This window comes from Sceloporus occidentalis, unplaced genomic scaffold (assembly GCF_023333645.1).
Source record: "Sceloporus occidentalis isolate IW3139 unplaced genomic scaffold, rSceOcc1.0.p SCAF_19, whole genome shotgun sequence".
In the NCBI taxonomy this organism is placed as follows: domain Eukaryota; kingdom Metazoa; phylum Chordata; class Lepidosauria; order Squamata; family Phrynosomatidae; genus Sceloporus; species Sceloporus occidentalis.
In genome coordinates this window covers 4,061,326-4,086,205 of record NW_028316999.1, presented here as the reverse complement: position 1 = coordinate 4,086,205, position 24,880 = coordinate 4,061,326, and the positions used below count along the sequence as shown (strand labels likewise).

The window sequence follows — 24,880 nt, the reverse complement described above, 5'->3', positions numbered from 1 at the left end:
GTGTTTAGCCATTTTCCGCCCATAAATTTACAGTATATTAGGCAACAACATTTTAAAGTGATAGTCTAGTGTCCCATACATCCCCATCAATAAGGAATGCATACAGATGTATGTTTTAAGTGCTTTAATATGCATTCTTTAACCTGTATGTTCAGTCAAACACATTTCATGCAATCCATTGACCTGAAAGTGAGGAAAAGAGCCAAGGGCATAGGGCATTCGCAAGGGGAGGAAGTGAGAATTTAATAGGGGAATGCAGTTATCAAATGCATTCACGTGCATATGATTGTTGGAGTGTCACTAAAAGCATTCAAATAAATAAAACAATTTTAATTAAGTGTAAAATAAACTTTTTACGAACATCTTTGTATTTATTTTGTCATTTCTTTATACTAGTTTGGTCATTGTATCCTTAATGTTTAATTAGCCTTATAATTGACTGCTAATTTTGATAAAAAATATAAATATAATATAAATAGAACTGAAGTATGTATTGAGCCAAAGTAATGCATTTATATCTCCTCCTTGATTAGAGAGCTTATAATTAGATGATTGTATCTGAACTCCTACTATTTGTACTGAAGTGTTCAAAGTAGTGTTTCGCTTTAGTAGAAGTGGAAGATCCATACTGTTAATTCTACAATGTAGAGACTGTTAGGAAGACATGTTGGAAATATAAAGGTTCTTGAGCTGAAATGTTAACTTGTACATTACCTGTATCAGTAGATATTAAGTTATCATATTTACTAAAATAACAAAAAATCACAGTTACTACGGAGGAACAATTTGAATTATTTTTGTTTGAGTATATTAACAGTAAACAATGATATACCTGTATGGAGCATCATATGCTTTAGCAATTGTTGCTCTTTGTCTTTCTCAAATTTCTGACTTCCTAACAAGTAAATACACAAGATTGATGCTAATGTAGCATGTTCAGTTCAAAAACAGTATTATTGTTTTTAGAAATCAGGAAAAATTCTACTTTTTAGCATTTGCTTACTACAAGCATGGTGTTCAACTGCAGCTTCTCAAATCAAGCTTGGAACTTGGAACTAAAGGCTAGTTTACTCAAGTTAGTGTGTTAAAGTCACAATATAGTTTAACCAATACATCCAACATCCAACAATACTAAATCATCAGCACACTCTCCAGAGCAACTCAACCCACCTTGAATTGTCTACTGAAAGACGTAAAAGGAGGTTAAGGCCTACTTAGTCCACATTCCAATATATTATATGCTGAGGGATGGTTAGTTAGAAGAATACAACGTGCAGTATAATGTTTGTGTCCTCCTAATGCATCAGAATTGAACCGTGTCCACTCTTATCCCGCGCAATGGCACAACGACGAACAGGCCATCAATCTCTGCTGAGTATTTTACTCAAAAACATTCTGCAGTAAAGAAGTATTGTGGTGATGATATATTTTAACAAGAATACTACAATCACATAAAAAAAAGATTTGATATGACTACTCCTTTAAGGCATTACTTTTTAATTATGTAGTTGTAGGGATATCAATCTATGTTTAGGAGCTACATTTTGAACGCCTTCGTAATCCAACTCTTTCCTTTCTAGTCTGTATGCAGTTTCAGCGGGAAAGTCCATTTAAAAGTGCTGCTGGAGTTTTTGATGATTTTACAGCTGTTTATACAACAAAGGGATAGGACTGCATGTCTTGCTTGATAAGCCATGAGATTCATGTGGGCCTTGGAGATCGTTCACATTTTTTCTCTGTGGGACATATTTATTTTACTGTACTAAGAATTATGCTGCATAAAATCACCAGAAAATGAGATGCAATCTGATGTGTTTTTTAAATGAATTGAAGCAATATTTATTAAGGAATATCTTTGCAGAAAACAGCGGAAAAACCCTATGTTGTTTAAGTACATTTTGCTTTCACCATAAAATGCGTTTAAAGTAAATATCTTATGCTTTCTGCAGATAAACAATAATAAGTATTTTTATTGTGATTGAGAGAGTAGAAAGCAGGAGAATGAAAGTACAGTTTATGGAAAATGCTCTATCTCCCTGTACACATCTAAAATAATTGTTTAAACTCTAAAATTTATACACATTTTTTTCCATACATGTCTCAAACATAATTCTTCTAAAAACACAAAATTCCAAGAAACAAAAAAAAACCAGAGTGTGGCCATTTCAGCACCACAAGATAAGCCGCTTCTGGTGGGAGAGGAAATTCTCCTTCATTTACTTCCATTCAGGACCCTCAAAAAGATGATGTCTAAGTTTCACAACATTGCAGAGTAAGCAGATATAGAGGATGGTGAGAGTCTAGATGCTCTATATAAGATTTTAGTGATGTCCTCTCCTGGAAAGAAAATCTCTTCTTCCTAATCTGATGACTAAAATACATGTGACATTCAGGGTGTGCAGAAGGGCAAAGGGCAAAGGTGGCATGTAATGCATACAAAGCTCCTAGTGTCACCAAGGGAGCTGAGCCATCCATTGCCACATTGACAGCTACCCCATGTACCAAAAACTCACTTCTACGAAAACTTGAAGTCAGTGTTTTGCCATCAAGCTGATGAGATTTACTTCCTTAGCAGAGGTACACTAATTGTAGATGGTAAAGGATTGGGCCTCTGAGGGCATTGTATGCCTGCCACTGAGCAAGGGCAGGTGCTCCCAGTTACATACCTTCCGCGTCTAGTACCTGCAGAGGTTTCCATAAGTACTTGTATGTCACCCTTCTCTGAAGTAGATAACACTGACATCCAGCTTCTTTAACCATCTGTGCAACTTGGTATACCTAGAATTATTTGTAATAAGCCTGAGGAGTATGGAAGAGAAATGTTTCAGTATTTCTGGCATACTGTGAGGAAACACTGTTTCTCTCTCAGAGTGGAAAGAATTGCCAGGGGTGATGTCTTCAATAACCCCTGCAATATAATCCAAATGTGGTGGCCCAGATGTTGGAATGCCCAGCATTCATCATCACCTGAGCCAGACTGTTCACCAATGACAACAAGAAATTATGTGTATAAGATATATATATATATATATATATATATATATATATATATACACACACACACATTATTTTGCTTACATTAATTAACAACTTAAAATATAAATGTAATTAACTTCACCAGTTTAATGAAAACAGCTTTATGATTCATCTTTGAGAAAAGACAGTTTAACCTTAGAAGAATTAATAATACAGTATAATGAGGATTTTATCCTTTACTCATCCCCCTTAGGTTTCTTTTTAAACTAATCTCTGCATTTATATTTTACAAAGTTTGCATAATTTCATTCAATATGAGTTCACATACATGGTTTAGAATTGTATCTGTTGAACATTGTACATATTATAGACAGGTAAGCTTAAATTCAAACAATGATATAAGGGTTGGAAAAATACAGTTTTAAAAAAAAATCAGTGGTAAGATGTACTATAACATTTTGCTCTGATTCCCTGTGTCATACCTCCCAAAATGGGACAATTTTGTTTTAGATGTTTGAATAGAGTTGTAATAAAATAAAAATCATTATGAAACGAGCTGGGGGTGCAGTACCATCTGCCCCAAACAAAACAGTATTATCATATTCTCTCCAGTCTGCTACGATGATCAGTTAATAATGCAGCACATTTATGCATGTGTATATATACTCTGCGGATATGCAGACTGCATCATTCAAGATGGTGTACTCATGATACTCCTTGTTCACTGACAACCTGCAGAGGGATTTTATAGACACCTTTTTTGAACACACTATATTTCTGTACAAATAAGTATGTCAAACACATTTCAGACTTGTTAACTCACTGTCGCTTTCCTAGAACTAATATAAACTGGAGAATTCATCAGATGTAACTATATAAGTTAAAAACTTTACAAATATATATATATACATATGAATATATATATATATATATATGAATATATATATATATATATATATATATATATATATATATATATATATATATATATATATATATATATATATATATATATATATGTATTTACAGTTCTTCCTTTAGCAACACACCCCAGTTGGCAGAGAATTTTTTAATGCTATAGTTAAAAAACATTTTTTTATCTTGGATATGTCATGTAAAACTCATTTCAATTAAGAATTTTTTTTTTATTTTTTTTTTCTACTAGTTTTCTACAATACATATATTATGTAGTAGTGGTTGGGCTACTAACATGACTTTTGAATGTTGGCAATCTAGATTGTAAATTTAGGTCGTTTATGCATATTTTTATCCAGAACTTTTTCGTTTGTAAAGTTTTTGTAAGTCTACATAGTTAGTGACTAAAATCACTGTTATGCTTTACCTTTCTAGACAGAGACTTTGAAGTGCTAAAATTTCCTATCTGTCAGATCATCAAAGACATTGACAAAACACCAATGGGTTATGCTTTTGATTTATCTTTGACATTTTCCTTTTAACACCATGTTAAACAATCCAGTTGAGCTATAAAATTATACTTCTAACATTTTTCTTGTTTTTAATGTACAAATACATTGACTTTACAAAGTTTACAAAGTAAAGGATAAAGATATGCTATTTAACATATGAAAGGGCTATGATGGTCAGTGTAGGAGGTGAATGCAGAGCAGAAAGTTAGGCATACATGGGAGTGCACAATATCTTGCTCTACGTTATGAGCCAAGCCTATTCAAACCATCTCTGGGCCTAGGACTATCTTAAACAAATACCAAGGTTAATGAACAAATTTGTCAGGCTCATCATCTCCACCCTTCCTGGATGTTGGAGTCCAGAACGCAGAAGTGTAAGAACGCACTCAGCGATAGAAACACACTTCACAAATGAGGCACAAGTGGAATGTTTGGTTATAGGTATATTAAACAAAGCAAAGCATACATCTCACCATAAGCAGCAGAGTAGGAGGCATATCATGTATACAGTCTGCTGGGGAGTATGAAGGTAGAAAAGTCCAGGTAAGTATCCAAAAGGGTCTGGGACAGGTAGCAAGCAAAAAGGGGAAATCCAGTAGACAGTCCAGGTCAAACAGGCAACAGGCTGGCAAAAGGGTATATCCAAAAGGCAGTCCGGGTCAAAAAGGTAAAAGGCAGGCAGGTAATTCCAATAGACAGATCCAGAGTCTGGCATGAACTGTAGCGCCAACTCTATTACTGGGAGGCAGGGGTATAAAGCTCGTTCATTAGGTCAGGTGTGAGTGGTCTAGGCTTCAGGTGAGAGATGCAGCTGAACAGAAATACACAGCTGAACAGAAATACACAGCACATTAATTATATACATACCAAACGAAGGGTAAAACTTTAACTATCCTGCAGTCAGGATAGAATCCTGACAAAATTATGATTAGATGTCAAACCAAATGGGCCAAATGTCTTTTGACTATCATAATGTTTGTTTCTATCAATCTTTTTTAAAAACTCATACCAGTCTACATTATAACCCAACCCCTATAAAGTCATATTGTATACAATACATTATTTATATATATGAAATAGCATTATTCCATGAGTATTTTTATCTAAATATAAAAATATATAAAGCTCACACTGTCTCATGCTCTCTCAATGTCTCCCTACCTTCTCAGCCGACTATTTCTGTGTCCCTTTCGCCTTTCCTGCAGCTCCGCATCTTCTCTTACCCCTTCTTGTTCTTCTGTCTTCATTCTTCATCTGCTTCTATGTTGAGGAATGGGGTGAGGCTGTCCTCACGGAGCCAGACCTTCTGGAGCACTTTCACAAAATGGCAGAGCCTCTGGGGACACTATGTCCCCCCATTGAAAGAAGGTGGAGAGATCCTGTCTCTGTGGCTCTGCCCTTTTGCAGAAGTACTCCCAAGAGGCCAGAATAAACCAGGAGGTAAGAAAACTAATAAGGATGTGGGAAATGGCAACAGTGTCATAGAAGAAGGAAAAATGGTGTGTGTGAGAATGTGAAAGAATGAGTGAGAGGGAGTTTGACAGACGAGAGGATAAGAAAGTGAAAGAGTGCGAGTGACAATTAATTTAGTTCCCAAATTTCATCCAAACCAAAAGGGCAGTAAACGTTTACCTTTTTTTTGGACATCCTTCTACCTTTCTCTCCCCTCCCACTCCTCTCTTCTTTCTTATATCTCATATCTCTCTCTTCTCTTCTTTTTGCTGTCTCTCCCCCCACATCCTCACTCCCACTCTACAACTTTTTCCTCGTCAATTTCTACCCCTCCCCCATTATTCTCTCTTCCTCTCTTTCTCCTCTCCCCTCCCCTCTTTCTCCCTCTCTAACCCCTCCCCACCTGGCTCCTGCAAGGGCCATCTCTTCTCTGTTTTTTTATAAAGGCCATCTCACTCTCTTTCTTCTTGTAACCCCTGTCTTCATCAGCAAGGATTTTCTCCAAAAGCAGAGTGTACTAACTACATATAGATTTAATTGTTAGAATAGTCGGTCACGGTGAACAGGGCTTCTAACCTTGACTTCTAAGGTTCATTTTTATTTATTTTGTATTTATTTATTCATTCCATATACAGTATATTTAAGCTTTGGTCACTAACTGTAACATTGTATTAATCAGTTAAAACTATGGATACTAAATTATATGGGAACATTTATCAGAAAATGAATAGAATCATTTAATATAATTCACTTTTTTGCATTTAATTGACCTTTACATTATCTACATTGGAGATGTAGAAATCCATAGGCTTTATACTTTGTGATTATGATAAATATAAAATATTTATAAAGATGATGCACGCATTACCTTATTATACAGATTTGCATCACCATAGTATTAACAAATCACAAATTCAAATGCATAATGTTAGAACAGTCTTTCCAGGTTTCTAAAACTGAATACCTGAAACACTTAAGCCACTTTCAACTTCAAGGTTCCCAAAAGTAAATCCTAAGATCATACCATACTGACCCAATTGTATGTCTGTCAACCATCCCTGCATAAGACCAGACGCTCCCGAGACCCATCAAGCCTATATACATGAGCCATTGTACATTATAGACCCTTCCACACGATGGCCATCTGTTCCAGGCCAGCCTGAAAACCCAAATGTCCAGCTCCAACGAATTTGAGTTGAATACCTTAAGTCTGCTATGCCTCCATTATAATGGCCCTATCAACCACTGATGCCTACTAGTCATTCCTTCATATCAGGTAGGCCACAATATTACACCACACCAGAATAATGCACAGGTCAGCACCTACTCCCTAAGTGGCGCTCTGTATAAGTTGTTACCCTTGTGTGAGTGGCTAAAATATGTGGCATCTTGCTAAAGGATATGATGTCACACAGTAGATGCCCATTTACACACATATGCACCTACACTGCCCTTAAACACGTCTGTCCATACACACATATAATACCCTTACACATGCCTGCCCATACACACACATATACACATACACTGTCCTTAGAAAAGCATGCACTGCTCTTAAACATGCTTGCCCATACACACTCTTATACTGTACAAATACAATGCCCTTACAAAAACCTGCTACACATACATGATACACATATGCTGCCTTTACAAATGGCTTCCCCTACACACATACACTGCCCATACACATAAACACTGTCCTTACACACACATATGCACTACCCATATGCACACAAACATATTGGCTCACAATTGCTCTTACAGCACCCCTTTCTCCCAATCTCCTTTCACTCTTTCTCCCAATATCTTACCATTCTCATCTTCCATCTTCTTACTTTCATCCTCTTAATTTCATAGTCTGTCTTCCATCCTGCAGTGGGAGTGCAGACCTCTGCTTTGGTGCTCCCTAAACACTATGCGCAGGCAACTGATACAGAGCATCAGGATATGACATCTTATCCCGGCACTCAGCATCAATTGCCAGTGCAGAGTGATTAGAGAGCACGGAAGCCAAGGTCTTAAGTGACAGACCTTGTGATCCCTTAATGTTGGGCTGGGTGGAGGAAGATAAGGGAGTTGAGTAGGACTGGTTGGGAAAATCACAAACTCCCATCTGCCTCTGCGCAGCCCTGAAATCAAGTAAAAGAAATGCAAATAGGGGGGTGTGGAGTTACAGACAAAGTGAAGACAAATTTATTGTATAGGCAGTGGATTAGAATTTTCAAAGATCATGCACTTATTGTCACATCAGGTTTAAATACCATTTCTTTTATCATTAGTCACAAGTGTCAATATAGAAAATAAAACATTTTCCAGTTATAAAAAATTTAAATAAACATTTATTTAAGAGTGAGGAAAATAACAACAACTGGATTATATGTTGACCATTATTTTTTGCATGTTTCAATAAATTAGTGCTCTATTATCTAAAAAAGACAGAAGAGTGTCCGTTCTTATGTGCATATATAAAATATATGTTTTAGTAGCGATTACTATTTAGTGGATAATATCAGACATTAGAATTGTCATTTAATTTATTTTTTTAGTCTTTAGCTAAATATATATATTTATTTTGATTTGTAGGATAACTGGAATGAACTTACCATCCCCAGTTATAAGCAATAAAAACTGGCTGCGTCTTCATTTTACATCTGACAGCAACCACAGACGTAAGGGATTTCATGCTCAGTTTCAAGGTAAGAAATTGATGTTGTATACCTCTTTCCTTTCCGATAGCTGACTAAAATGTAATAGAGGAAAACCTAAGTTACTAGGTATTATTAAGGCTGATGAAGTCTGATATAATGAGTTAGCACGTGTAAGTAAAAAATGGGTACTCTCCAGGTTTCACCTGGAGTCTCTGGGTGAAGCTGCTTCTTCGGTTCTCCAGGTCACCATGCTCTATCTCTGGGTCATGGAAGCAGAGTTTAAGCATGTCCACTCTGGTTTATGGTATCTGGGGCTAGCCCTACCCCACACAGCTACGACTGACCCTCACAAAGCCATTCCTCTGAAGAGGGAAGGCTCCGGGTAGCCTGACCTGGGGTGTCCCCAGATATGGTATTAAGTAGCGCTAAGCCCTGGTTTTGTGAGTTGCCTCGTCTATTTGCTATAATGTGTGCAAGTTTGCAATTTACAAATTCACTAATGCCATTTGCTAAAAGTATGTTTCAACTGTAGAAGAGTTAAATTGATGTTATTTGAACAAAGCATGCAGATATATTAACCCCCAAGTTGTAAGTTTTAGTTTGTATACCTCCCATTTCATCCCCTGGAAAACATGAGGTAACATTCCACCTTAAAGAAATATAAAACGTAAATTAACCATGCCATGGGAGGGTGTAGAGCCCAACTGTTCCCCATCCCCTGGTCAGTGTGATTAATACCAAAAAATATCTTATGGGGAGCACAGACTTCATCCCAAATGTCCCCTCAAACCCCATCCCATGGCCAGTGATAAGGAGGTTAAAAGTAAAAGAAAAGCCATGAGGGCATTTATGCCATCTGTGCACCCTACTTCATTGGAGTTGGTATAAAGTGGTTTAAAGTGGTTTATAGTACCCTTTAACCCCATTTAGCCTCTCCAACTCCCACATGCCTGTCAACCCACATGCTCTTGCCTGAACTTACAAAAGACAAATCTTCAGTGGTGAATATACAATGTTTTGGAGGGTTTTATTTGCTTGTGTTAGCATGTGAGCACATTCAGCTGGAATTGAGTTTGCATTAACCCTTTACTCGACTTTAGCATTGTATTCAAATTATATTTTTTAATCAACATTCTGTCATAGATTGTAGCCCCACCCTTTTAGTCTAGATGAAGATCAAGATCTGTGACACCCCAGCACATGTTTATAGTCAGCTCCTGATAATGCTCTATGGGGCCTAATTGTATTTAGATATTGCATTCAATATTTTGGCCCTCAGTAAAAACACCCAAGAATGGTGTGCTGAGGCACAAATCTACCTTTGCTCTTGATCTTGAATACACATTGGGTAAAGCATTAGGGGAACTGGGCATTATCTCATATTTACTAATTTAACTTTACACATGACTAGCCAATCTGTAGCCCACCAAGGTATCCTACCACCAGACTGTCGGTTCTCAAAGGATTGTTGTTTGTTGAGTGTTGAGGCAGTGGACAGATGTAAAATAAAAAATGTGCACATACATTAGTTTTTAATCTAGTAAATAAATCAGTATATCATGAAAGAGATTTGTGTTACTAATGACCAAAAGGTTTTTTTTGTCATGTTTACCATATGTTTGTTAAACCATGATTCCTTGTTTCCATATTTGATATAATTTTGTTCTGGACAAGTAGGACCTTCTTTTAAAATCATAGAAATGCATAAAATATATCATTAGTCATAATTTGTATAAAATATATTATATATTTATATTTTATTATTTTTCTGATCAATGACCCATTTTCTGTTCACCAACATTCCCTGATTACCGTAATACCTCACATGCATAGTTTCTTAATGCACACATCCATCCTTTACATATTACTCTATATTGCATTTTCATAAATACCATTAGCTTAAATGGTTTGGGAGTAGTGAAGTTTTTTTTTATTTGTAGTGGTAGGGCTAAGGGAAATTGGGGCACTTTCTAAAATAAATATATATATATATATATATATATATATATATATATATATATATATATTTGGATGTTGCATGGATACCAGTGATGTCACAATGACACTACTGGACTTCCTATATTATTTATTTTACTTTTTTAATTCCGTTATTACAAAAATCTTATTTTCCCCAGTGTGATCCCCTACACTGATCACACTGTGATCAGCAAGCATGGCTCCATAGCCTTCCATGTCTGATCACAATGTGTCTAATAAGCCAGCAAGGGGAGCAATCAGATCCAGACAGGGTCTTTTCTCCTCCAAAGACCTTCTTGTGATTGACAGCATTGACATCTACCGGAATAAGGAATGCACGATCAGGAATCCATATTAGAGCAGTGTACCGGAGCTCGTGCCAAGCGTCGTTACACCTGTCAGCATTAGACAGTCCCTTTTGCTGCAAAAAAAAAAAAAATCATGACATACAGCTACATCCTAAGAGGCATCCTGTCACCTTTTTATGGCCGTGCTTCTTTTTCCTATTGGGGCATCAAAGGGTTAATGATTGAATATTCGTTCATGTTAGCATCCAAACCAACTGGAATATCCTAAAGCCTAATGCACTTTTTTCTTATAATTTATAGTTAAACATTGATGTTCCAAGCCCATCATGTGAAATATTCACATCTTTGAAATGGTTACTTGTATAGACAATGAGGAAGAAAATTCTTTTAGATAAAATAAATATGAGTCAAAGTGACAGTGTAGCCTAAAATACATTGTCATTAATCAAAGATGAAACTTTCAAACTGCCTTAAGCTTTAATTTGAAGATCCTGTACATTCACAATTCATTCATAATTTCCATTCCTAAAACAAAATATGTCAGTTTAATTTATATTGAATCTTTGCATGATAATTTATTCATATTTAAAGAAAAACATCAACAAGAAGTTATCAGTATACCTACATTATAATAGGGATGACCACAGTTTTCATTCTTTAAAATCTAACCAATGCCTTTGAAAATTGCTTTTGCAATCTTTTTTGCTAAATAATTAAATGTGCATATGCACTTGCTACTGTGCATTTCTTATGTGACATAACAGACATGTTAAAAAGTGTATGTAAGATGGACAATCATTTTACTAATACTGTTAAACAGTGGAGGGCCCTCCATAGGAGCACATGCGCACATGAACCCCCAAGCGCAAAAGGGGAAAAAAATTGCAAAATTCATCAAAAATCTATTTTAATCTAAATTAAATAGAAATCATTATTTTGTTTTTCCTTTTGCGCTTGGGGGGTTCATATGTGCATGAAGCCTCCTGTCCCCTGATGTAGCCTGCCTATGCCAAGAAAGAGCTATGAACAGGCCGCCTGTTCATAATTCTTTCTTCTATCGCACTGCTGCAGCAGAAGACCCTATTTGCTCAATTGCTGCCGCGCTTGCTAAAGCTCCCAGCCAACAACCTCACCGCCGAGCTCCGAGTCTCCCTCCCCTTCCCAGTGACTGACGCGAGTGGGGAGGGGGGCTAAAAAACACAAGGCGTGAAGCGCCATTATTCTATGTGTTTGTGGAGAGGGAACAGCAGCATGTGAACCCCCATTGGAATTACCCACCAGCCGCCATTGCTGTTAAAAATTACTATTTGTCATGACAAGGTGGTATATAAAAATACAGCTGTGAAAAAAAACCAGATAGCACTTTCTGCCAAATCATCCAATTTTTAGACAAAAAAAACACACACACAAAATAATCTAAAAACAAGTTTTCCAACAATTTCCATATTTTTATTTTCTGCATATTCAACAAACAAATTTGTATATTGATTGTGGAGATGTTCACCTCCTGCATTGTCACAGACACTCCCATGGGTTGCAGCTTGCAGAAACTTATTTTCTCAGTTTTTTTCTAAAATAAGAGAATATTTACAAATCTAAAAATGTATTGATCTATGTTATGTACTACGTGGTATTCATTCAACATCCCAAAGTATTGGGAAGAATATGTAGTCTAGTTGTGGCAATTTTTGTTTGAAAATTATATTGTAACTAAAGAGTTATGAAAGAAAATTTGGGAATCATCGGTTCCACTATTAGCACATCCTTGAAAAATGCAAAGTTTAAAATTCTGAATTCTGTCAGTTTTCACGTGGCTAAATACAGTCAGGAAAAGGGACTTTTGAGTTTGTGTAACAACAGCATTCGTCCATACCCCAAACATTCTAAAAGTTTCTTATCCTGCCACTGTTCTAATATGGTAGTATGGAGCAGTGCAGCACACCTGTCCTTGCATGAAGAGATAAAAATATTACTTAATTTGTAATGTTGGCTAATCTGAGATGTTGGGATATGTAGTTTGCCTCCTAATATTTGTAGCCGTCAAGTAATAAGATTAGTTTGCATTTTCTTGTGTGTAACATTTGTTTTATAGTAGGAAACTTTAGTGCTTGGAATCTGGAGAGTTGGTCTTCTTACTTGTGCTGCTTGCCCTCTGTACTTGTAACCATATCAGTTGATTTTATATATATATATATATATATATATAGCTGCAGTAGCAAAAAAAAAACATGTTTAGCTGTTATTTTCTTCTCTCATTTACTGTTCATACACAAGTTATATGTTGTTTTTAGAACAAGAAGGGCTCTTATTTCATCTATGTGATAGTATCATGATCATATCATCTAATTTACTATAAAAATAATAAAATATGGTGAAAAATTTAAACTTTTTATGACCTACAAAAGCTAATGAAAAAAACTGCTAGTTTAGAAATATCCAATGTTTTTACAAACAGTAATTTAATATTTTAAAACCATTCTTTTATTCAAATCAGGTAATCCTGCTCCCATGTCCAATTAAATTTACCCCATCAAACCATACCAACCCATGAAAACTATACACCCCAGGGTATTTAAACCCCTGGTATTTTAACACTTTACATGGATTCATTCTGTCACCAGCCTTTGTCAAATGTTATAGTAGTATTTTTTTGTGTTTTCTTTTTCGCACACATTGTACTTCAGGTATAAAGTTTCAGCTTCTCATATATGTCAATATCAAACAATACCCCAACATGTTTTCAGCAACATCTCTCAAATACAGTGATACCACCCATGCATGGGTTTGTCAGGTTATTTGGGGGCTAAAAGATTACATTTGGGAGGTGCTTATTTCCTTATTTACAATACCCATATTCAACTTGTAGGGGGAGCACAGAACTCTCAAAAGCATCTGGATAGACAATCTTGGGAACTTGTTTATTTTTTTTGTGGGGGCCACTTCTTGAGACACACAACATGTCTCACTATGGCGCTTGTGATCTTCTCTGAAGTGATCACATTTCACTGGGGTGCATTTTCAGTTTCCCTAAATGCCTTGATATCGAGACATCACAGCACCACTGCTTGAGCAAAGAAAGTGAACTTTAATTGCTTTCTAAGTTCATTTAATGCCATAACCTGCTTGGCACATAATTGGTCATTAAGGGGTTAATGCAAGGGTATACAGACATCAAAACATCGTCAAAACAATCACAGTACAGGCTGTTCCAAATTGACTGTAATCAGCTGCTGCTGTGGCAACAAACAGCCCTAATATTGATTAGATGTTTCCCTTTGATCTTATCAGATCTAATGGTTTACACTTGGAATCAGTACACAGTGAGCTGTAATTATGAGATGTACTTGCTACATTTGTAGTGCATTTGAGCAAATACAGATATATTTTTGACTTTTTGTGCTTTGAGTTGATATGCTTACATTTGGGTATGACTTTTACAAAGAATCTACATTTTCAACAAAAGTCTAGATTTTGCATATGCCATGGAATCAAATCAATTGAATCAGTGAGTGTTAAATGATTACATAATAGTGGCTTGTCACATTTTATGATATCCTCTTTGGAAATGCAGTTCAATATAAGCTCACATTTCATTTTTAAAATACAATAAGCCATTTTTCCTCTAGGGATAAACTCTGGACAAAGAATGTTCCCTCAGGGTACTCATTACATGATTTGGATTGAACTTGTGCACATTTTGTAACTGGCATTTAGAATCTGCCGTAACAATCTTTAGACAAAGCAAAGTGTGAGCTACTTGTACTTTATAATCTCCTGTTCAAATACAATTTGCAACTCAGATCTATTGAATTGTTATGATTTATGATGCACCAAATTGGATCTGACCAGTATGACCAGTGAGTACTTTAATTACTCCCCAAAGTAAAGCAGGCATATTTCTTCGTTGTTTAATCACACAGTTCTGCTTATACTTCTAATCCCAATGTGCCTCAGTTTCTTGATTCAATATTGTATTTATCGTGATGAAGATGTAGCTCAATAAGTATACCTTTTTTGTTTTGGCAAAAAGCTTCAATACAGAGACAAGTACATAATAATACATGCAACATAGCTGCAAAAACTAAATTTAGAACTAAAGATGCAGGAACATTGATTATACATACACTAACAAATCTAAAGCAGAATAATAGTGTGAGCTGAGTTCTACTGAAATAATTTCTTGCCATTGCCTAGACAGGAAATTGCATCAGTCCCCTACTGGAGAGATCAGGAAGTATTATTAGTGAAGTGTCTAACGTAGACTTTAGGTAGCAATTGTATAGATCAAGGGTTGTTGAAATCTAGGTCTTAAGGATCATAACATTCCAGAGGTTTTCTGTATCCTTGTTTGGCTGTTTGAATCCAACTGATTTAATCAAAGTTCAAACATGATGGCCGAATTTCTTGTATTAATTTAAAAACAAATTTCTAGGATGGCCATTAACAAACAAGACTGACATCCTACTACTGAGAAATCAATGGTAAGCACTGTTTGAGTTGCTGTATTACCAAATATACTTTCTTTCCAAACAAACCAAGATTTCAACTTTTCTACTCTCTTAAGAGGGCAAGATGAAGTATTAGGGATGTATCCCACCTCATATACAAAAAATAAATGCTATACAGTCTTACATATTGTACACAGTGAAATCCTTTAGCTCAAAACATGGTCATTTATGCAGTTTGACAAATGTTATATTAACTTTTTGTTATCAGTAGTATTGTGAATGTTTCACGGACACAGTTGTCTCCATTTCCCATTGCTATCTGGTCAGGAAGTATGTATTCTTTATGGTGTGGTGAAATGTGGTAAAATTGAGCTTTTCATCTTGTGACAAGAATCTTGTTTTTGTTGTTCTCTCATGAGGCAGACATTTGAAGGTAGTAGGCTGTGACATTTATTCCATCAAATTAACTAAGCACTATCAAAGAAATTGAGACAAAGAGATACATTTTTGGATATCAATTATTGTGTTTCCTCTCATTAGAGAACCTGGAGATAGAGATAAGTGAACAAACTGCTGATAGTCTTTTCAAGATGCATTTAGTTTTCCAAACGTGTACCATTAAGAATTTATAGATTGTTGGCTATGATGAACTATAATGCCATATGTGCATTTATTTCCCATATAGTTTCATAAATGTACTAATCATAATAATCATAATGCTAAATATTAATTTATATAGATGAGTATAAGCAATCAGCTTTAATTTACACACACACTTATCCTGTGTTAGATAGATAGATAGATAGATAGATAGATAGATTACCTTATTATTTTATTTAAGTACATATTTACTTTTGATGTTAGGACTGGACATATTCAACATATAACAATTTGAATTTTACTTTTTCTCTCTGCAGTGAAAAAGGCAATTGAACTAAAGTCCAGAGGAGTAAAGATGTTACCCAGCAAAGAAAGTAACCACAAAAACTCTGTCTGTGAGTATTTTTTTCTTGTATTATCTATACATTTTAATTATGATGCACGGTTAGGAATAAGTGTTTAACTACTTCACAGCCTGGTGGGGAAGTGTAGTGTCTATGCATACTCTTGATGGTAAACAATTTTTGTTAAAACATAATATTAGTACTTGTATAAAGGGTTTTTCAATTACCATTCTTTTTTTATATACATATATTATCACACTGTTACTATAAGTTTATTTATATGGTATTGGGAGATTTAATTTTATATGCAATAATCAGCAGTATTTCAACTTCATAAAATTATTTTTATGATTTACATATCCGCTACTAAATCTTTTAAAATTCCAATTTTGGGTACAACACATTTTGCCTGTTTAAGTGGCATTATATAATTGTCATATCCTTGTTTAATCATGAGCTTGATCTCGAGGTGGTGTCCTGGCACCTATGGAGGAATAGAGAAATACATGAAAGGGCACACAAATGATAGGGAAGAAAGCTTTTTTTTCTGTGCATTCCCATAAGAAGCCTTAAGGAAAACAATGAATGTGAATCTGGCTTTAGCATTAAAGTGCTTACAGCCTATATAAATGACAGCGTGTTCAGTATTTTGTTTTGCATCTTAATACTATTGCATTGCACCTTTCTTTTTAGAAAATATTCTTATAGTTTAGCACATTAGCACACAACAAATACAGATAGCCTTTGTAGCCAGTTTGCAATCTATATGTTCTCTAAGATTGTGTGAATATTGAGAACAAATATTTATATATCTATTCTAGTTTTGCAATACAAGGAAACTAGGCTATCAATGTCTACATTTCCATCCATAATTATCTATATATACCGGCAACGTATCACATCCATTTACCCATCAATTTATCAATTCATCCATCCAGCCACTGTGATCATAAATTGAGACCTGCGTTGTTCTGTTTTTCACTAATACCTAATAATTTATTGTACCATTTTATAATTTCTCAAATATAATTTCTTCCATATGGTGCAAAAAAAAAAATAAGGTAACATTTTGGTCTATTCATGCCTCTGTTGTAACACAGAGATATGTAGGCGTGGGTCGTTTTTGGTGCCATAAGGGTGATGGCAGGCAAAAGGTTAAAATCCTGAGGATAATAATACTGAGTAGCAATTTTCCACCTTTGGGTTTATGGGCAAGTGCTTACAGCCTCTGTTCTTGGATGTTCCACAGGCCATTCATGGATTATTTAGTCCATCCAAGATATTATTGTTATTTTGTTAGGGCCAGTTATGCAAATATACCACTTTTTATTGTTCAAAACAATTTAGACATGGAGGGTTTGGACATATCCCAGTACTAAGAAACATGCTGCCAATTTGTTTTCTCTAATACGCTACTGAGAGAGAGGTGCCAAAGTTTGAATATCACTTGACTCAATATAACAAATATTAAAAATCTGGCTGAGAACTTAAGTATTTGTGAGTTCAAAACATTAGGCTATATGTAAGCTGGAACAATTACATTTTATGCATTCCTTTTGCTTCCGAAAATTACAATTTTATAGAACTCTTCATATACTCAGAAATCCCATCACCTGTTACAAAAAATATCTTTGTTGTGCCTTACTCAAAATTGCTGTTTGCAGACCACTAGGCAGCATTCAAATTGGTACTAAAATATAGATCAATTCTTTGCAGAAACTCAAAAACTATTATGATATTTTTTGTAAGTTTTGGCAGGTATGTAGATCCACATAATGTGAATTTGATTTCCAACAGAACACAGTTCATTTCAGAAATGATAATGAGAAGTCTTTAAGGGCTTCTAACAAGTCAGATTTTCATGATTTTTGTAACTAAGAATAATTACCCATATACCTAGTTTTACTTTTCAAAAGATACATTGCTTAGGCACCATGTATAGCTTTGGCTTCCTGTATCATTACTAAATAAAGTTGGTTGGTTTGCTTCTTAAAAAAGTTAAAAGTAGCTAATAAAATATTTTATAAGATAAATTGTTGTATAACTTAAATGTTCAAATTTGTTTAACTAAAAGATATGTATAATACACAGGCCAAAAAAAAATGTATACATTTGGAAATAAGACTCAAGAGAGGACTGGCAAGGGAATGATACCATAACATTTTATTCCAAGAGGCTCGATTGAATAATCAGTCTATAACCGGTCTCAAATCTATACTTTTACAGGAAATAAAGACAATGCCATTTCACTCAAATATTAATTAAATGTTGGCAATTAATTCCCAAGTGAAGAAATAAAAAAAAAAAAAAATTCACCAATTGCTCAAATGCAAATACAGGTTTAGCGGTTTTTGATATTAGTTTAAGTCTGTGTTAAAGGGACAATCCAATGTGCCTGTCCCATGAATAATGATTGCATATCTGGTAGGTAACTTCATATAAATTCATTTAACCTGAAAAAAGAAATAAAATAAAATACTAGGAATAACGCCACCTCTACGGTCTGGCATTTTACTGAACTGATTGGCAGCTTTAAGCACCTATCAAAAGTAGGAAAGTGCTCCCATTGAAATTAATGAAACTGGTTTCTGTGTATGCACATGGGGAGTTTCAATAGAAGTCTCCACTGGAATGCTCGCTGACCCAGCGCTGTAGCTGACTGGCAGTAACTATATCACATGTCATCAGATCTGTTCAGGCAAACACATCTCCTGCACAGCAGATAGCTGGAAATGGCAAAATGCATATGGGGATTCTGCAGAATCCCCCCATGCCTCAGAAAGGGGGACGCCATGAAAATGAAAAAGGAGAGCATTCACTTCATATGATAAATATACCTTTTTGGTTGTGCAGTTTAGAATATGTGCTATATCAACTTGTACAGTGCCATATTGTAACACTCAATACAAAACCCTGTTGAGTGTCTGTTTAAATAAGCTTTAGGTGTAGTTTTCTAAAACACTGTTTGTATCCCCTCATAGTGCAGCTTTGTAGAAACTGTATGTCTCAGAGACAAACTATTTGATATTTAGAAATTGTAAAAATTAAAAGTTATTTATGTACTTTCCCCAATTATATTTGACCCAAGTGATTTCTAGGAATATGACTCAAATATGACCCAAAAACACAGAACACAGAAAATGTAGTCAGCAGCATGCCAACAAAAGTTGGATATAGCTATTAATCTGTAGTTCTATAACAGGCACATGATAGCAATATAGTTATCTCAAAGAGTAAAACATAGTATTCACAGGCACTATTTGGAATGTAGCAAGGGGCTAAATCACAAGTCATGTATTATAAACAATTGTTAGCAACGACCTAGGTTTAGATGAGTCACTGAATCAAGCCCTTGGTGTCTATAGCATCAAGGGCATTAGGCAGCTTTTACATCATGATTGACCTCACAGTCCCTTTGTGGGTTTTATATGCAGTACTTCAATCAATGTGTAATCCACAGCCCTGGTTACTGTGAAATGGGATTGTTGTCATTTAAATGTATTTTTCTATATTTCGGAGAAATTTGACTGGGCTTTCCCCTGGGTAGAACATTGCCAAACCTGATTTATATCTCTAAATCCATTTTGCAACAATTTGGTATGAAATATTGCATTAAGAATTAGGTTCATGATTTGTAGTAACCTTAAAAATGGAGCTAATATTATCTATAGCTGGAGATAATTAAGTTCCTATCTCTTACTGGGCATTTTTTTACTGATTAACTCTTATGACCAATAGTACTAAGTTGGTTTATTTACTGGCTAGTATAAAAAAGAAAAAAAGAAACAGCAAATGGCACTAAATTAGTGAAAATGACATCATGAGCCAACATGCCATGGCTTTTGAAAGTGTCTGTAGAGTTCCCTGTGTTTTGCTGATTGAAATGAATCACTTATGATCACTAATTTATAAAAATAAAATGCATCATTATATATATATATATATATATATATTTCTGACTATAGTAGTTGGTAGAACTTTAGAACTCTTTGTAATATCTTAAATCAATTTCAGAACAATTTTCAAATCATGGCACCTTGGGCTTGTAAGTGGACGTGAATCGGATAGTACTTTTTCTTCCCTAATGAAATATCTGACATAAACAGTTTCTATTACTCATTCAGCTTAAGTTTGTTACTTCTCAACGGGAACCAATCAATTTAGAACATCCAAAAGTAGTTTTAATATACGTACTGTAGATCGAATTGCTCTTGCAAGCAAATTCAAATACTTTGATAGTAAGGTCAAAATTTTTAAGAAGTTTTCAGACCGTTTTTCATTGGCACTAAAATGATGATACAATCCCAATCAACTGTAAGATGATGAAATATTGGAAAGAGACTATACAATTTTGCCCATAGTTTTAAAACCATTGCATAATTGCTCAAGTTGAAAAAAATAAACAAAACTAAAACAGTAATCATGTTCCACCCCTCCAAGTGCCCACATCTGTCGATCAACAAGAGGGCAAAAAAAAGTCCCAATGAGTCCTTTATCCAATATTGTTCCAAATGGGTAAAACATGCTGCTTCTTGATTGCAAATGTATGGAGATTCATGGTTACCTAAAGTTTTATTATTATAACAGTGAACATGTTTTCTTGTTAGGCATCCAACCTTATTTTTGAAGCACGAACCAACTAAAATAATTTAACTTGGAAGTGCATTTCACATCTCAACTACACTAACTGAAAACAAAACAAAACACTTCCCTTCTTGTGAAATCGTTTTTTTCTAACATAAGAGGATGTTCCCTTTTTAAGGTTCATGAACAAAAACATGATTGAACAGGTTTTTGTAAGGTCACTGAAAATAGTTGCATGTCCCTATCCCTTTTTATCCATGGTAAACTCAAAATCTAATTTTGAAAAGTCTGCCTTTATAGCTTAAGTCTTTGATCTCCATAATTTTGCTACCTTTCTGTCAACCTTTTAAAGTTTCATGGTGCGATTTGTATGAACTGGTACCCAAAGTTGTACTGCATATTAAGGTATTACCCTCCAATTCTCCAATTCCAGTAACCCATACATCGCTCAGCCTCTGCCCCACCTAGTAAATGACACAATGCTAGAATTGTGGGTAAAGGTGTCAGCCACAGCTGTATTAATATATCACAAGCCAGCACACAGCCAAGCCTTGAACAATCTGCCAGTAGTTGGGTGACCCAAACAGGCGCAAACACTTGAACAGGGGTGCGCTAAGGCAGGTGCAGCGCCCTGTAAAGCAGTAGGGTGTAAAACAGTAGAGAATGCAAGCTGCAGTTAAGTCAGAGCTCCTGTTGAGCTAAAAGTGTAAGGCAGAGGGAGAAGTGTGTGAGCCACGTAGAATATAGAAGAGGGAGAGAGTTAATGTATGGTACTAGAATGTGTGCGTATATAGCGTCCCTGTATTGTGTTGGCGTGTATATGTTAGAATAGTATTTGGTGTATATGTTAGAATAGTTTTTGAAATCAGCATGTGTGTGTTAATGTATGGTGTAAGTGTGTGTTTCAGCATATTGTGTTAGAGCGAGGAAGATCATCTCTCTCTCTCTCTCTCTCTCTCTCTCTCTCTCTCTATATATATATATATATATATATATATATATATGTGTGTTTTAGTCACTGCACCCACAATTCCTGCTGTGAATACACACACATATAATACAAAGAACACCTAAACTAACAAGCAGCAAAAAAAGGCTAGGGTGGAATGGAAGCTGAAATGTTTCTCACTAAGTTGTGTGTCCCACCTGCTAGTCCCTTCTTAACACCCTACATTGCAACCAGACCGAACCACTGACCTGGTAATTGCCAGCAGTCATCCTGATTAGTCTAGGGGCCCCTCTCTGCCTTTAATACAGAATAAAAATGTGCTTACTTTTGCAGCAGTTGCCTGTGATTGCCAACTGTTGGAAAATCTATTATTTACTAGTAGTCCTTGATCCTTCTCCATAGAGCATTCCCCAATAAGCAGTTATTCAATGTATAATGAGCACGTTTGGTTTTTTTCCCGAAGTGCATATTACTTTTTACGATGTTCACTTACCTGCCCAATTGCTTTTTTTTGTCTAATTGGCTCTGTATTTTTGCCAATTCTCTAGCTAAGTAGAAGTACTTTTTTCCCCAATCCTATGTGTTTTCATGCATACAGTGAAGTATTGTGTATCACAACTATCAAAAGCCTCTCCAATATCAAGAGAGTTTTGGTTACTACTTTTACAGATGTTTTTTTAACTGTGTTTTGCTTCAATGTAGGTTGCTGTGAACACATTAAGACAGCTCTGATTCATGCTGATCATAGACTTTCATTTTATTTTAAATGCAATTGAAGAATTTAAGAAATTAAAGGATTGTATTGATTTTGTGTATGAATTTTGATTAGAAATTGGTGATACCGTGTTCTTACTGACTTGCATATCACCGTTTTAATATAAAAACATAAGACTGTGCCCAAAAGTGTAGAAATTAGTATTTGTGTATAGGGAACCTGCTTAAAGCATCCCAGAAGAGAAATTGGACCTTGCATTAATCTCATTTGCCAAGGAATGTTACATCATACCTACCTAATGTCCCAGATTATGACTGGCAATTCATTTTGGGGGAGCCTAATGAATCTGTCCGTCTAGAAGTTCATTATAAGTCTGTCACAGTATTCTCCCACCCTAAACGTCACAATAATTTGTAAACAAACTGCAGCACATTCATTTCTGAACATGGCGATCTGAGATTAATGAGTATTTATTTGATGAAAAGATGCATTGGGATATCTTTTTAATGCCATATGTACTGTAAATTTGGAAGGGATAACCATTGGGTTCATGTTGGTCACTATGAAGCTGCAAAAGGTTTATCTTGGGTACCTCTTATAACCTTGTATTGTCTGAGGTTTGTTGTTTCATATACTCTCCTCTAAAATTGCATAGGGACATTTTTGTTATTCTCTGATTCAAATCAGACTATATATAAGTTAAAACAAAATGTTTATTAGGCCTCAGGAAAATCAGTTTACATACAAATTTGTCTTTAACTACTAGATTTAATACCAATGAAATCTTCAATTAGATTAACTGTTTTAAGTGATGTACTTAACAGACATGGTAACTGGGATTTATCTTGGACTGCATGCTGTTTTTAATAAGCAATTGAAAAGACGTGAGCAAACAAAAGCTACCGTTTTAATAAAAACTGGGTTTAATCTCTAAACACTTTTATGATGTTTTTCTTATACAGGAAATACATATTTGGCAGGGTAATTAGCTAAGTTTTTTGTTTTTTTTATTACAATATTTCTCTATTGCATATTTCAGTAAGTTCTGCAACTTCACACTTGAGTTTTTAATGCCACACATGTGGTGGGAACTGAAAAGGTTAAAGGGTGCCTTGTGTTTGCACTGAAACATTAATGCTCTTTCAGGAAAGCAGAAAATGCTACTGATATATTTTCTCTATAAATGTTGTTCCTTTGTTATATATATATATACAGCATTTAAGCCCTTTTGTCTACCTTCCAAATGTTTTATAATCTCACCTTCTTGTGCAATCTATATATACAAAGAAATGTTTACTTGAGATGCACAGTTTGCGGCAATTTTTGTTTAAGACAAACAAGACAAACAATATATAATATAATTATATTATAAAACAATGACAATTAGCCTGGCCCCCTTGGAGGAAATATGCCCCAAACTGTGGCGCTCAGAGAGTTAAAATCTACTTTTGAAGTAGTAAGTTTGGCACACCATACTTCCCAGTACATAATGGTTACCAGCATGACACAGTATGTGATAGCTTAGATTCACCTTTAAATTAATGTTTTTCTTTTCTTGTGCAAATGCATTTGCTGCTTTTTCCCTGCCACCCAGCTGTCTGCATTGCAGGAGATGTGTTTGGTCAATCAGTGTCCATGAGGGGGTTTGTTACATTATTATTTTTGCATTTGTTTTTCAAGGCCTAGTGTTAAAATGACTTAGTTTTACAGTTGTCTGGATATGATAAAAAGTTGGATACATTTGAGTAGAAAATAACATGTACAACTGTTGTAGATTACAGAATATTTAATATAATCATTCCTCAGGGTATGCGTTTTGTCCACCATCCCAGAAATGTAGGGCATTCTGCTGGTATTTCAATAAATTTGTTCTCTCATTTACTCTCATGCTGGTATATGCAGTGGTCTGGCTGTTAATGTTAGAACTTGGAATTTATTTTCAGCTAAATCAATGTTAAAATAGACATCCCATAGTTAGTCCAGATGAAGAAAATTCAGTTCAATATTCATATATTCTGCAAAAAAGAGTATATAGGATTTTATAGCAGCAATACAACTTAAAGAAGAACTATCACCAAAAATGAATGTACAACATTGGGATTTATTCACTAAAAAGAAAGTTCTGGTCTAGTCAAGTCTCCACTTCACTATTCATTATGAAAGCCCACCACTGGGAATAAGAGCACTAAACTGGCCCTGCATAATGCAAAGGGCTGTGCTGGACTGGGAAGGAAAATATTTGGACACCAACCCTATACATTTTATTATGTGGAAAAGCTCTTTTGCCCACAAGCCTCATCCCTTATACATATCTATCTGAGTCACACTATGTGCCACCCAAGAAGCTTCAAATCATTAAATTATAGTAAATTGTCCCTTAATTATAACAGAATATGACATTATTAATAAACTCCCAGGAACCAAATTATCTTTACCCTGAAACAGCTGTGCC

The 24,880-nt window shown here is 35.1% G+C and overlaps 1 protein-coding gene across 1 annotated transcript in view; it reads left to right on the top strand.

The window, feature by feature from the left end:
• Positions 1-24,880, top strand: part of LOC149302324 (CUB and sushi domain-containing protein 1-like) — a 589,437-nt gene that overhangs the window by 314,227 nt on the left and 250,330 nt on the right. Inside the window, exons 6-7 of the mRNA XM_089482423.1 lie at positions 8,439-8,551; positions 16,154-16,231. Of these exons, the coding sequence (XP_089338549.1) occupies positions 8,439-8,551; positions 16,154-16,231 (191 nt within the window). The remainder of the gene's footprint in view (positions 1-8,438; positions 8,552-16,153; positions 16,232-24,880) is intronic.